The sequence below is a fragment of the Canis lupus genome, chromosome 18 (genome assembly GCF_011100685.1).
Source record: "Canis lupus familiaris isolate Mischka breed German Shepherd chromosome 18, alternate assembly UU_Cfam_GSD_1.0, whole genome shotgun sequence".
Taxonomy (NCBI): domain Eukaryota; kingdom Metazoa; phylum Chordata; class Mammalia; order Carnivora; family Canidae; genus Canis; species Canis lupus.
This window is the reverse complement of record NC_049239.1, coordinates 1513985-1527433: the sequence shown is the minus strand read 5'-3', so window position 1 is coordinate 1527433 and position 13449 is coordinate 1513985. Positions and strand designations below refer to the sequence as shown.

Sequence of the window (13449 nt, the reverse complement as noted above, 5' to 3'; positions counted from 1 at the left end):
GAGGTACTGAATGACTGAGTAGCCCCAGGGTCTCAGCCAGCTTTTCCCATCAGCTGCACTAGCACTCCACAGGGACATGTAAAGACAATGGCCAGGACAGGGTGATGGGGCTGCATATGGGTCCAATAGCATGGACTCCCACTTCCCCAGGCTCTTCTAGCTAACACCATCTCTGAATGTCAGATCTATCCCAAACAGAGGCCACTAGTGAGTCCCTGATAGGGCACCATTCCACAGGAACCCCAGCCATCCATGTGGTAGCGAACCGATGACATCCAGCTCTTTCCAGTGTTTCATCCATTCAGGGGTGTATACCTACACGCTATATGTTCAACACGGCTGCCCAGGCTAACAAAGGCCTGGCCCCTGAGCCATGAAATCCTGCACAGGGAAGCATCCAGCCAAGGTCTGGGCCACTTCACAGTATAAGAGGTACAGGGAAGGCCCCCAAACCACCCAGCAGGGCCATGGGAGTGCCCTCCGCTTCTGTGGGGTGGTGGGTGGGTGGGTGGGAGGACAGCTCCCAATGGGACCACTAGGACCAGGGTGGAGGTACAGTTTTCCCTTGGTGCTTTCCCTTGGTAGGGTGGGTTTATGGCCAGAAAGGTCTTCTGTTGCTAGCTCATCATTTCACATCCAATTTTTTGTCTGTGTTTGATGATGGACCTGGAATATATGGGAGGCACAGGGAAACCAGGGACCTTCCAAGGGTGTCCCTCAACTCCTGAGGTGCTCAGGCAGCCTTTTCTTTTCCAACTTCCCAAAGTTTCTTAGGCTTGCTTGCTGTGTCAAGGATTTTTAGTAGCAAGAGGGAGAATCATGGAGGAATGGGGATACTTTATTTTGGCAGAACTGGCAATCTCCTGTAATTTAATTTCATTATCTTCGTATCTTCAGAATCTGTGGTGAGTTTGCCTTTCCCATTCCCGACATTCTTTTTCTAATTTCTTTTCTAATCCTCTGCTAAAAATTGTAATAATTTTGTCCTGTGCCTGCTTGAGTGCAGGAAATCAGCTTTATATTCTGTATCTGATTATTGCATCATTAGACAACCCGTGATTCTGCACCTGTTGTTCTGGACTTCTCCTTTGTGTTTAAGTTGTCTCTCAGCCCTGTGTGCCTCTTTAGCTTTGACCATATGCTTTGTGTTTGGAAATGTTTGTAATCGTAATTTAGGGCCAAAGATAGTATCACTTATTCCTACAGAGGAGCCAGAGACTGCAGTAACCTAAAGGATCACTTTAAGCCAGTTTCAGCAGCTGGGATTTTCTGGAGTAATCCAATGACTCAGAGATGAGCTGTAGTTAAGATGGCACCTGGTTCACCGTCAGATCACCTGTGCACCTAGTATGCAGCCCACTGGGGTCACACACGGAAGTGTGGGGAGGTGACCAAGGCCCCTGTCTTTGATGCACCCAGACTCCACATTTCACCCTACACACACTCACCCCATGAGATGTCAGAAGTGCTGTTCAGTGTCTCAGTAGAAAAACTGTTCCATCTAGCAGTCATACTCAGGCAGGAATGCTCAGAATGGCAGGCTACACTTTGTATTTGGGCTTTTCCTAGGGTTTTGGGCCTTCAGTTGCTTCAGAAGGGATTATATATTCCATCCAGTTTATTTTGTTGACTTTGGCAGGCAGATTTTTCCAAATCACCTAATATGCCAACTCGTGAATATGAAAGTTCTTAGCTTTAAATTTTTTTTTATTAATTTTTAAAGAAGGCTTTCTTCCTGCCACAGCAGAGGAAACTCTAGTGAGGGTCCATCAAAAGAACTTTAATTCAAGATATTTACCTACCATTAGTCCATATTTCTAGTTACTTGGTTTAAGGAACATCATTCACTTTTAGAAATGACAAAGTAAACACATACCATCACCACACCTCTCCTGTGGGGCACGATTATATTGTAGATATTACTTCCATGTAAAGCAGTGTCCATCCTTCATTTAAATAACACACGTGAAAGTCATAATATATAGTTGAATAAGCCCCAAGGACTATGTTTAAATAACTCAAAATAATTGTAGAATTTTGAGTATTTTTAATGATACACACTTTATTCTTGTTTAATCTAGTTTAAAAGGCTGAAATATTTTAGAAGTATTCTCTTAAATGTGACTCTGTCTAGAAGTGCAAAACCCAGTTTAATAAATAGTTTATTTTATAAATCAGTTCAACGCACATACCCATGCAACAACACACACAGATTGGGCCTAACCATATAGATTCAGCTCCACATAATATTAAGGTATTACAAAACATTTTTCTGGCAGATCTTATATATAAATGGGATAAAAGCTATGATATTATATAATTTATATGTTTTAAATTTAAACACAGGAATAAAATGAGTCCCAAATTAGACATTAACTTTTACTGAATTAGAATCTTCAAAATGTTTTGATTTCAATATTCTCATATTTCCAATATATTAAGTAATAAACACCTTTATATGGACCTTGTGCTTTATCAGTATTACCTCTTGTTGCCTGTGTGTTTTACAGATACTAACTCATTTATCTTAGGGGTTGGTACGCCATCCTCATACTAAAGCACAATCTGAAGTGCAGAGGGAGGTATCCTGTACTGATCAGCATTCAGTAAGTGGAAGGACTGTGTTAGAACCAGACCTCTAGTGGCGACAGTCTTTACTGCTAAGTTACATAAAGAAAGATAACACAGTTTTTTTTTTTTTTTTTCTTTTTTGAGGATACTTATAAATATTAAAAGGATGCTTTGGCCTTGGATTTTAGCCACCACAAGTCTATAAATGTGCAATAAGGCCCATGCCAGGGATGGAAACCACTTGCCTGTGCCTTCTGTGCTGGCACCAGAGTCATCCCTCCAACCAGCCTGCCCTAGCCCTTGTTCTCTAAAAGCATCGTGGGCATGGCATTCCCTTTGGATCAGTTTCCTTCCCTCCTTTTCCCTGACTGGAATTCCCCTTGGTGTCTTCAGCACTGAGCGTAATGGTCTCCATATGTCAGATAAGCAGGAAAAATGATGGTTGGGGATTCCTCTGTTGTTACACTTGGTAGATAAAATTGATGTTGTGCTCAGAACAGGAACGCTTACTGGCAGACTCACTTTCACTAAAGAACTTATAAAAATATATCATTGTTCTCAATCTATAGAAAACTGCCTGCAATTCATAAATGTAATAAATGCAACATCTTACTATATTTTTTTTTCCTACAGCAGTCTTTTAAAAATTAAAACACAAAGACATGGTCTCCTAATTATCCAGCACGTGGTAAAGCATCACATATATTTGTAAATGATGCCATTTAAAATCTTTTCTCTTTTCACTTTCAAATACTGGGTCCATGGAATTAGAATTTAAAATTCTTCCAAAAGATTGATTCAAATTATAAATAGTAAACAACACTATTAAATACATATGTGTATATACACATGCTTAGATTTGTAGCTACGCACAAGTAGTTACAGGCTTTATGTAGCTGTATTTACACAGACAAATGGCAAAATCGGCTGAAGAGAGTCTCCGTCTACTCCATTGCACCTGTTACTGCTTATATCCAGTTTCCTTTGATATTGGACTTAAAAGGAATGTCTAGCCAATAATGCATTGCTTCTTTTGTCTTTTGTTCATTTTGTTTTGATCATATCCTGCTTATATTTACATTTTAGGTCTTGGCAAATTCATAAGGTAACATTATCCATTTGTATAGATGCATGCATGTATGCAGAAAGAAAGCTTACAGCTGGAAAATCAACATACTTTTGAGGAATAAACTGAGGGAAAATTATCTCACCCATAGACCACTTTTGTCTCATTTATTTTCCTTGTTTCCATAAGAAAGGGGCTCATTAGATATTTTTGAGTTTTTAAGAAATACCTCTCAATATTTGAAAGGTTTCTAAAATGTCTTTTAAAATTTGTATTACCCCAAATTTCAACTTTTCCATTTTAAGTTGCATATCCAAAATAATCACTCTATACATTCCTCCCAATTCTTCTATAACATTATTTGTCCTTTCAGATGTATGTACGCTCTTTATTGTACTAAAAAAAGCCCATCATGTTTCTTTTAAAGACATTTAGTTTTTTGTAAAGGGCACATTTTGATTCTCATTTCAGCATTGCTATTTGTAAGATCTCTTTTTTTTTTTTTTTTTTGGTACCAACGCCATAATTAATCCACAACATACAAAAAGACAGATGGGAAGTATTTTTATATCGAGCCCCTTTATTGCAGTGATGCCTATTTTTAAACAGGAATGTTTTCTTCTAGAGGAAATCAACCTGGCCAGTGGTCGGCAGCTGGCAGCTGGGGTACCTTCTCCTCCACCGTCCTCCGATTGTTTGGAGAAATAGCATGTGCTTTGAAATCACAAACTTAACATTATGTAACATGAGCAGAGTACTTCATAATTAATTATAGTCAGTCAATTAAACTGGAGCTTGTGAGGCTGAAGTGGAAAATGTGTGCAGAGTGTATTGTAGAGAGAGCTTAACTAACCCAAGAAGGCACTTAATTCTTTTAAAGTCATTGGTTCTCCACAATATGAGCTTCATCGTTCAGTCACTAGTGATGTATATAGTGGGAGGTAGCAAAATTCTGTTTTAAATTATTAATGGTGTTACCGATGCAAGTTAATGACTTTGATGTGAAAGTTCAAAATGGCCTGTGATGCCATCTCCGTGTTTACTGATTTTTGCCCCTCCGTAGGTGCACTTGGCTAAGAGCTCCACGGGCCCCAAGGCCATGGATTTCATAGTTACTGAGGCCTAAACCCTACTTGACACGTACCATACACCCAATAAATATCTGTAGAGTGATATCACTTCCACTCTGGTGGAAGGATATTTGACGCAAGCAGCGCGATCCATCTCAGCCCTGACCATGCCCCGTGCAGGAAAATGGAACCAGAGGGAGATGACCTCACTTCTCTCCCTGACACTGAACAAGTTACCCACCATGTGTTAATTTCCTCACTGATACAGCAGAGTGGACAAAAGGAAGAAATCAAATAAAAGCATTTGAAATGCCTATCGTAGTGCTTGTCATATAACTGGCACGCAATAAACATTGGCAGTTAGCTTCACTTGGCTTCAGGAAGACGGGGTCATGACATTTGGCCAGATACCTGGCCCTCAGTGGGAGGACCCTACCTAAAAGAAGACATATAAAACTCCACTGATGCTTGACTACTATTTTAACAAGAAATCTGATTATCGTTCAGATAGGAATCAAAATATATGACGAACATTTGGATGAGGATGGTCACGATATTGTGTGAGGAGCTACTTTTTACTTTGACAAATGTCAAGATTTCCATAGTTGAATTAGGGGATTGGGAGGCTGTCTATTCCCGGCACTTGTGAGGAGCAGAACACAAGAGCATTTTGAAAACCTGGTCTTCTATCATCTAGAGGCCCTTCCTTTAACAGTGAATGATAAGACTTCAAATCCCAGGCTGGAGCGTAAGCCAGAGTTTGGGTCTTAAACCCATCGTTCACTAGCCTGAAATTTATGACTATTTCTGAACTTCCCCAAGCCCACATTGACTTTTCTGCAAACAAGGGCTCCCTGGGGATATTGAGGCTAAATGAGATAATAAATGAAAGCACCTCTAGGGCACCTGGGTGGCTCAGCTGGTTAAGTCTCTGACTCTTGATTTCAGCTCAGGTCATGTTTTCAGAGTCTTGAAATTGAGCCCTGAATTGAGCCCTGTTGTCGGGCTCTGCGCTCAGTGGAGAGTCTGCTCTGCTTCTCTCCTTCTCCCTTTACCCGCCCCACCCTGCTCACTCTCTGTCTCTCTCTCAAATAAATAAGTAAATCTTAAATAAATAAATACATTCAATAAGTAAAATAAATAAATAATGAAAGCGCCTAGCATAATTCTTGGCATAGAATTTATGTTTATTAATTGCCTGGTGGTGGATTTTTTAAGATTATTAAATCTCTTATATACATTTATAAAACCTTAGTAGTTTCATAGAAAGACTTTACTTCTTGGATACTTTTCACTTTTAAAATTCTAATTATAAGAAACACATGCTTAGGAAGGGATTCCTGATGAAATCAAATAAAAAGAGAATTGTATTCATTTCATAATGTAAACATAATAAATAAAGGAAAATGGGAAAAGGGATATTCCCATAGTGTATTTGAAAACAGTTCTGCCTAAAACTTAAGTTCCAGGAATTTTTAAAATAGAAAATCAATCAGGGGCCCCTGGGTGGCTCAGTCGGCTAAGCATCTGCCTTTGGCTCAGATCATGATCCCAGGGTCCTGGAGTTGAGCCCCGCATCAGGCTCCCTGCTCAGCGGGGAGTCTGTTTCTCCCTCTCCCTCTGACCTTCCCCCCCCCCCCACCCCACTGCTCGTGCTCACACTTGAGTGCTCTCTCTCTCAGATGAATAAATAAAAAATCTTTAGGGCAGCCCAGGTGGCACAGCGGTTTAGTGCCACCTGCAGCCCAGGGTGTGATCCCGGAGACCCTGGATTGAGTCCCACATCAGGCTCTCTGTATGATGGCTGCTTCTCCCTCTGCCTGTGTCTCTGCCTCTCTCTCTCTCTCTCTGTCTCTATGAATAAATGAATAAAATATTTTTTAAAAAAATAAATAAATAATCTTTAAAAGAAGGAAAATCATTAAATATTACTTTTAAGTAAGAGTGAGAAATGTTTGTTTCCTGAAAATTGATTTGAAACTAAGGAGGCAATATTTTCAATTGCTTTAACTCATCAGAATGTGTCAATGATGTACTAAAGTGACTTCAGGTATATCTCTTGATTATTGTTGGTAATTCTGTACCCATGTAACATGTAAGTCATAGGGTTCACATACTACTCTGAACTCACAGGAAGGAGTTGAACAGTACCGATCTCTTGGACCATCAAATGCCCGTGTGCCAAGCATTTAGAGTGCATTTTCACTTAAATCTTCCTAATATTATTGACATGTTGAGCGAGCATGCCTTGCATGAATGTCGGTGTGACTTAAGTCTTCAACAGGATTTATTCCCTTAAAAATTAGTTGTTTGGCACCCAAAATAATAAGATACCTAGGAATAAACCCAGCCAAACAGGTGAAAGACCTAGACTCTGAAAACTGTAAAACAGTAATGTAAGAAATTGAAGATGACACAAAGAAATGGAGAGACATCCCATGCTCATGGATTGGAAGAACAAATATTGTTACAATGTCTATATTTCCCAAAGCAATCTCCACATTTAATGCAATTCCTATCAAAATACCAACAACATTTTTCACAGAACAAACAATCCTAAAATTTGTATAGATCCACAAAAGACCCCAAATAGCCAAAGCAATCTTGAAAACAGAAAGCAAATTTGGAGGCATCACAATTCCAGGCTTCAAGTTATATTACAAAGCTGTGGTGATCAGAACACTGTGGTACAGTAATGAGCACTGAGTGTTATATGTAACTGATGAATCACTAAATCCTACCCCTAAAACTAACAAAAACAAAGAAACAAATTAAGAAAAAACCTCTGTGGTACTAGTACAGACATGGACATGTAGATCAATACAATAGAATATAAAATCCAGAAATAAGCCCACAACTAAATGCCAATTAGTCTTTGTCAAAACAGGAAAGAATATCCAATAGAAAAAACACCATCTCTTCAACACATGTGTTGGGAAAACTGGACAGCAACATGCAAAAGAATGAAACTGGACCACTTTCTTATGCCATATACAAAAATAAATTCAAAATGGATTAAAGACCTAAATGAGAGACCTTGAAAACATAAAATTCTTAGAAAAGAACAGAGGAACTTTTTCAACATCAGCCATAGCAATTTTTCTTTCTAGAGATGACTCTTGAGGCAAGGGAAACAATAAAAAATGAACTACTGGGACTACTACATCCAAATAGTAGCATTATCTACAATAGCCAAATTATGGAGGCAGCCCATCACCTGATGGGTGGATAAAGAGGATGCGGTATGTGTGTGTGTGTATATATATATATATATACACACACACACATATATATATATATATACGTGTATATATATGGAACATATATATATATGGTTGGAAAATATATATTCCTCACCCTTAAAAAAGTGAAATCCTGCCTTTCCTGCCATTTACAACAACATAAGTGGATCTAGAGAGTAAAATGTTAAGCAAAACAACTCAGAGAAAAACAAATACCATAGGATTTTAGTCATGTGTGGAGTTTAAGAAAACAAATGAGCAAAAGGGAAAAAGAGAGAGGCAAAGCAAGGGACAGACTCTTTGCTCTAGAGAACACACTGCTGGTCACCAGAGGGGAGGTGGGCAGGGGTGGGGATGGAGGAGTGCACCTGTTGTCATGAGCACCAGGTGATGCATAGAATTGTTAAATCACTGTATTGTACACCTGAAACAAAATAATACCGTAGTTAACTAATTGGAAGTAAAATAAAAATGTAAAAAAAATAATAAAAATAAAAATTAGGTGTACAAAAAAAACACCACGTGCTCTGCAAACCTCTTGAGTGAACGTCGGCATCTGGTGGAACATAGACAAGCACCACCTCCCAACACTTTTCCAATGGCCTCTGGAAATGTGTGTTTCTGCAGAAATGACCCAATTACCTTATTCGACACCCATCGAGTGACTATGTTATGTGTGCAGATGAAAGTCTGCATACACACTGGACTGTGAAGGTCTAAGACAGGAAGTTTATATTCTGAAAGTTGAAACTAGGTAAGTAAATACGGCAAAGACCAAAGCTGTAAACTCCACTTGTTTAACCGTCACTAAGGACCTCGATGTAAGAAATTATTTCCACCATCAGAAATTTCGCACCAAAAGCGATTTGTTTCCTGACTTGCATCAAAAAGGGCTGGTGGGGTTTGGTCCCGGTCAGGTTGCCGTCCCCTGACATGGAGATTTGCAAGTCACCCGAGAAAGCATGCGACAGCGACAGCAGTGACAGCGGAAGGCCAACAGCCCCCGGAGCTTGGGCTGCTCTTCAGAACAGCTGCTGGCCTCACACGCGGACAGCAGAGGACTCTGGGTTAATATACTGACTACGACTCAACACGCCTTTAACATAAGGGCGTTGGATGACCTTCCAGGGACCAAATGTTCCACGGCCTGAAATAAGGAGATTTTAGGATAAATAAGAGAGCAAACAGACAAAGCGGGTGATGAGAAGTATGATGTGGTCTCTAAATCGTTAAACCGTGCGAGCGTCAAATACCAAATGGGTGGCACGGCGGAGGCGCCGCGGGACAGTCCTTGGGCCCCCAGGGCTGAGAGGCAGGGGCTGGTTCAGGGCGTGGTGAGGCCCAGGCCCGATGGCAGTGGGAGGCTGCGGGGAACCCTGAAGATGCCAGGCCGCCCGCGGGGAGCTCGGCCCAGCTCGGGGGCACAGACGCCCTGTGTCCGGGAGGTAAGCCTGGCGGACTGGAAGCTGCGGGGCAGGGGGGTGAGCCAGGGGGCCCCGGAGGTGGGACGTGGCATGGCTCGGAGGCCTTCACCCCACGGGTGAGCGGCGGTCTCTGCAGGAGAGCACGCACCTGCCCCGCACAGCCTGCAGCACCAAACAGCCGGCGGGCGGGCGGCCTGCAACATCAGGTCAGGTTACACGGGCCAACGATGTGGCCGGCCTCCTCGCACGGATGGGGGGCACCTGGTCACCCTTCCTGAATTGCTTACGTAACCTCCACCCTCAGTGTGGGGCTCGAGCTCGTGACCCCGAGATCAAGAGTCGTGTGCTCCACCGACAGCCAGCCAGGTGCCCTCACCGCTCCCTATTGCGTTGCAGAAAAGCATCTGATTTTTAAAGACTTAATAGTAACAGTAGGCTTGATCTCTTGCCTGTTAAGGCAAATATAATAAACTGTTAATATTTGTTAGGTTCAGCTTGTGTCTATAATTCTGTTTTCCGTAAGTTCAAAAATAATAGAGGTGAGCTCTCAAGTTTTGGCTAAGCTGGTGTGGACCATCTCCCGTGCGCCGTCCAACGGCGTCTCAGAGATACGTGCTCACACGCTGTGAGACCTACAGCATCGTATGTTTAAGAAACGCTTCTCCGTCCCCCCAACACAATCGTTATGTGCATGCAATGTCTAAAAAATCCAATTTCAGACAATTCAGGTGTCTTCTATCTTGATGTTTGATTTTAAGCAGTGAGATGTGTTTAGTGCATCCACTAGTTGAAAGGCGCATGACACCAGGTGTCCTGTTAGGACAGCTAATGACCCACCTCCCGCCCCGGGGGAAGGAGAGCCCACTGTTGGCAAAACCATCACTTGCATAACCTGGTCTCAAAAAAAAAAATAAAATAAAATCTACCTTGGGATAATAGAGTGACGATGGCCGACATCGAGGAGCCTTTACTGCCAAATGTTCAGTTTTCCAAAGCTACTTGCTAATCCTTCCCCTGAGGATTTTCTCAAAACTCTAGGCGCATGGAGCCCGTTTGGCCCAACGTGTTCTTGATAAACAAGATGCACACAGACTGTGAGCATGTGGAAAGTTCTGGAAGCTTCCGCTAATGCCGGCTGTCCATGTATTAAGGTACACAGTGGTTCACGTTTTCAATAACGACAACTATATCCATTTTTCTTGATTAGTTGACCTTTAATGAGTGAACGATTTCAGTGTTTCCGTATTCCTTGCTCTTCTCAGGACAGCTTTCCAGCCTCTTTGCTGACGGACTGACCTGCTGCCCCAAGGCACTCTCAGTTCTTACTCATGTTAGGCCAAAGGCCCATGAAGGCGAGAAACCATGCTCTATCCCCCCCCTTTTTTTGATCATCCAATGGTTGCTACTTAATAGGTGCTCAATTCAAAATTTTGAAGTAAATAAAAATATGGCAGAAAAACCTATAAGGAGTCAAATAGCGATTATAATCATGTCTCCCCGCACACCTGTCAAGACCAGCGCCCTTCCTCATCAGTGTGCCAGGTGTCAACGAGGTTGCTAAAGGCAGAAATATTCTCTAGGACACGGGGACCAGAGATCAGGATATTTGCAGTGGCTTTTTTAATTCCCTGTCCAAGCGAAGAGAAAGAAAATCCATGTGGGATCACAGGTAAGCAACCGAAGGAGCAGCGCACAGGGGCTCCCTCTGTCCCCTCTCTGCTCCCCGAGTGTGGCTCACGCGGGGAGGCCCTTCAGATGTTACCCGGTCTCTTCCGGAGGGTGGCTGGTCCTTCCAGCAAGAAGCCTGAGTCCGCTGCGTGGATGGCGGGGGCCCTGCACCCAGCCGGGCCCACCCGCTGCAGCTTCTGGAGCCACGGTGCCTACGTCATCATCCCCTGCTGCGAGGCCCACGGGGGGCTTAGGAGAGAAAGAAGTGTGCATGGGCGGGGGGTACACGTCTGGGTCGCTCTGGGGCCCTGAACACCACATATCTCTGTCCCCGCATCTCCCAGCACCTGGGAGCGGGGACGGTAAAGGCAGGGGGTCGTCACTGGGAAGGCAAGCTACTGACGTGCTGGGTCTCTAAGGACAGACACGAGGCCTGTCTCTGTGATGGAACGGGACGGGGCCGGATCTCAGGGTCCCGTGCCTCGTGGTGCATCGACGGGCGGGCGTCGGCCCCGCAAGAGAAGCAGCGTCGGCAGCCGCCACCGAGCTCGCGGACAGAACCCGAACTGGAGGCGACAGGCAGGTACACAGTGAGGACGGTTGACAACACGGCATTTTTAATCTGTATCTATAGAAAACACGTATATAAGCTCTCTAATGGAGGGATTATAGAAATACATTGAATATATAATAGTGCTCCTCGGTGTACTTACTGTGAAAATAGCACATTTATTTAGAGAGGGGGCTCATGCCCCGAGTTCTCGTGGACGTTTTGAAATGTACCCATTTCTTTCTCTCGGGGGAGCAAGGATCGCAGAAGCGCCGCCCACCTTCCACGTTCCTCATCCGAAGTCTCCTCCCATTGAAGGATGCTCCCCAGGGTCCTCTGGAAGGTTCCCATCCGTAAAAGGTTCTAGAAAAACGTCTGTTTTTTTATGGTCCCGTTTCTACATCTGCCGGCACTCGTGCCTCGTACACATGGCCTGCCTCTCGATCCTCCACGTCCCCTCCTCGTAAGTACAGTGACATATGGTACATTCATCAGTCTTGACCTCTCTTCCGGCCGGGATGACCGCGGTTTCTGCAAAGCAGTTTGGGCCTGAAACACACAAAAACCGTCTAGGTCAGGAGCGTGCAGGTGCACCTCGCGCGTTGCCCGGGTAGTTTGTCCACGGTCTCAGGAATGATGCTGCGAAGGGCTCAGCCTAGAAGGAAATACTCCCACTTTTGGCCCCGAAATGAAACTGGTGTGGTTTAGGTTTGTTATGGCAACACTGCCACTTCCACCCGCTGTTCCATTTGTGGGCCTGAGACAGGAGTCGAACCTGCAGTCTTTTGATTTAATGAATTCTAAGCAATCGTAGGGGAAAAATGAATTAACTGGGGCTTTCAAAGAACCGGGTTTATTCTTCATGGCAGCTTTGCAAGGGGCAGTGCACACGGGCCAGCTGCTCGGGGCAATGGTGGGCGCCGTGTAGCTTCCACACCTGCCAGAGTGGGCTGTGGGGCGCTGGCAACACTGGCTGCCTGTCCCCCTCCCCCCTGGGCGGGTTCGGGGCCTCGGCCCAGGGGCTGCTGCCGCTGCCACCGGCTTCGCGGTGACCAGGCCTCTGCACCCCCCGACCGCTCCGCCGTGCGCTTCCCAGCCCCCTGCATCTTCCTTCGTGGAAGGTCAAGGATGCGGAGACGTGGTTTCCAAGACACCAGTCGAACAGAAGCTACTGTGTTGTGGTTCGCACACCCGGTTGGGATGACAGGTGTGGGGTCTGTGTAGGGCCTCCAGCCCAAGCCTGAGCGCTGAGGCAGATCCCCACCCCCCTCCCCCTCTTCACTTCTAGGTCCTCGATAATACGCTCCCACTACCCCGAGCCGGGCTGGGAGGGACGCCATCCTAAGGGCACGAGAAACATTCGTCTACACAGTTGTTAAGAATAAGCGAATCCAAACAAGCTCCAGGAGCAAGACTGGCTCCGACGCTTCTAGGCAGAGGAGTCCCAAGCACAGGAACTCACGGTTTCGCGGCTACAGTTTTCACATTAGCCCAGTGGTCAAGCACAGCAGCTCCTCGATGCCACCGCGTGGTCCCCGCGCCCCGACACACAGGGCCCCTGCTCCCGCGGGGACTCTGCTTGCTTCTCGCCCCCAGCCCTTCCCACAGGGCTCCTCCCGGGACTTACTTTACCTCCGTTGGAGACCTCTAGCAGTTAACAATCATCCATCTGGGAGTGGATCCAAATTGCAGCTCCAACCCTCTCTCTCTCTGGAGCAGGGTCCCGTGTGTCCCGCCCGCTGATACCTCAGACGCCCGGGGTGCGGTCAGGTCCCTCCCCTCCGCCGGCTTTGCCATATTTTAAATACAGACCCTTGCCCACCCAGACGGCCGGTGTGAGGCCCTCTAGCCTGGCACA

The 13449-nt window shown here is 44.8% G+C and overlaps 1 protein-coding gene across 2 annotated transcripts in view; it reads right to left on the bottom strand.

The window, feature by feature from the left end:
- Positions 1-7797: 7797 nt before the first annotated feature.
- Positions 7798-13449, bottom strand: part of VWC2 (von Willebrand factor C domain containing 2) — a 97744-nt gene continuing 92092 nt past the window's right edge. Inside the window, exons 3-4 of one of the 2 annotated variants that reach the window (XR_005372997.1) lie at positions 11755-12140; positions 7798-11669 (exon numbers count right to left, since the gene is read on the bottom strand). Coding sequence is in view for 1 of the 2 variants with exons in the window: in XM_038562553.1 (XP_038418481.1) it covers positions 11989-12140 (152 nt within the window). In the remaining variant the exon portion in view is untranslated. Of the gene's footprint in view, positions 12141-13449 lie in introns of both variants that reach the window. The other variant, XM_038562553.1, reaches the window with a different exon arrangement.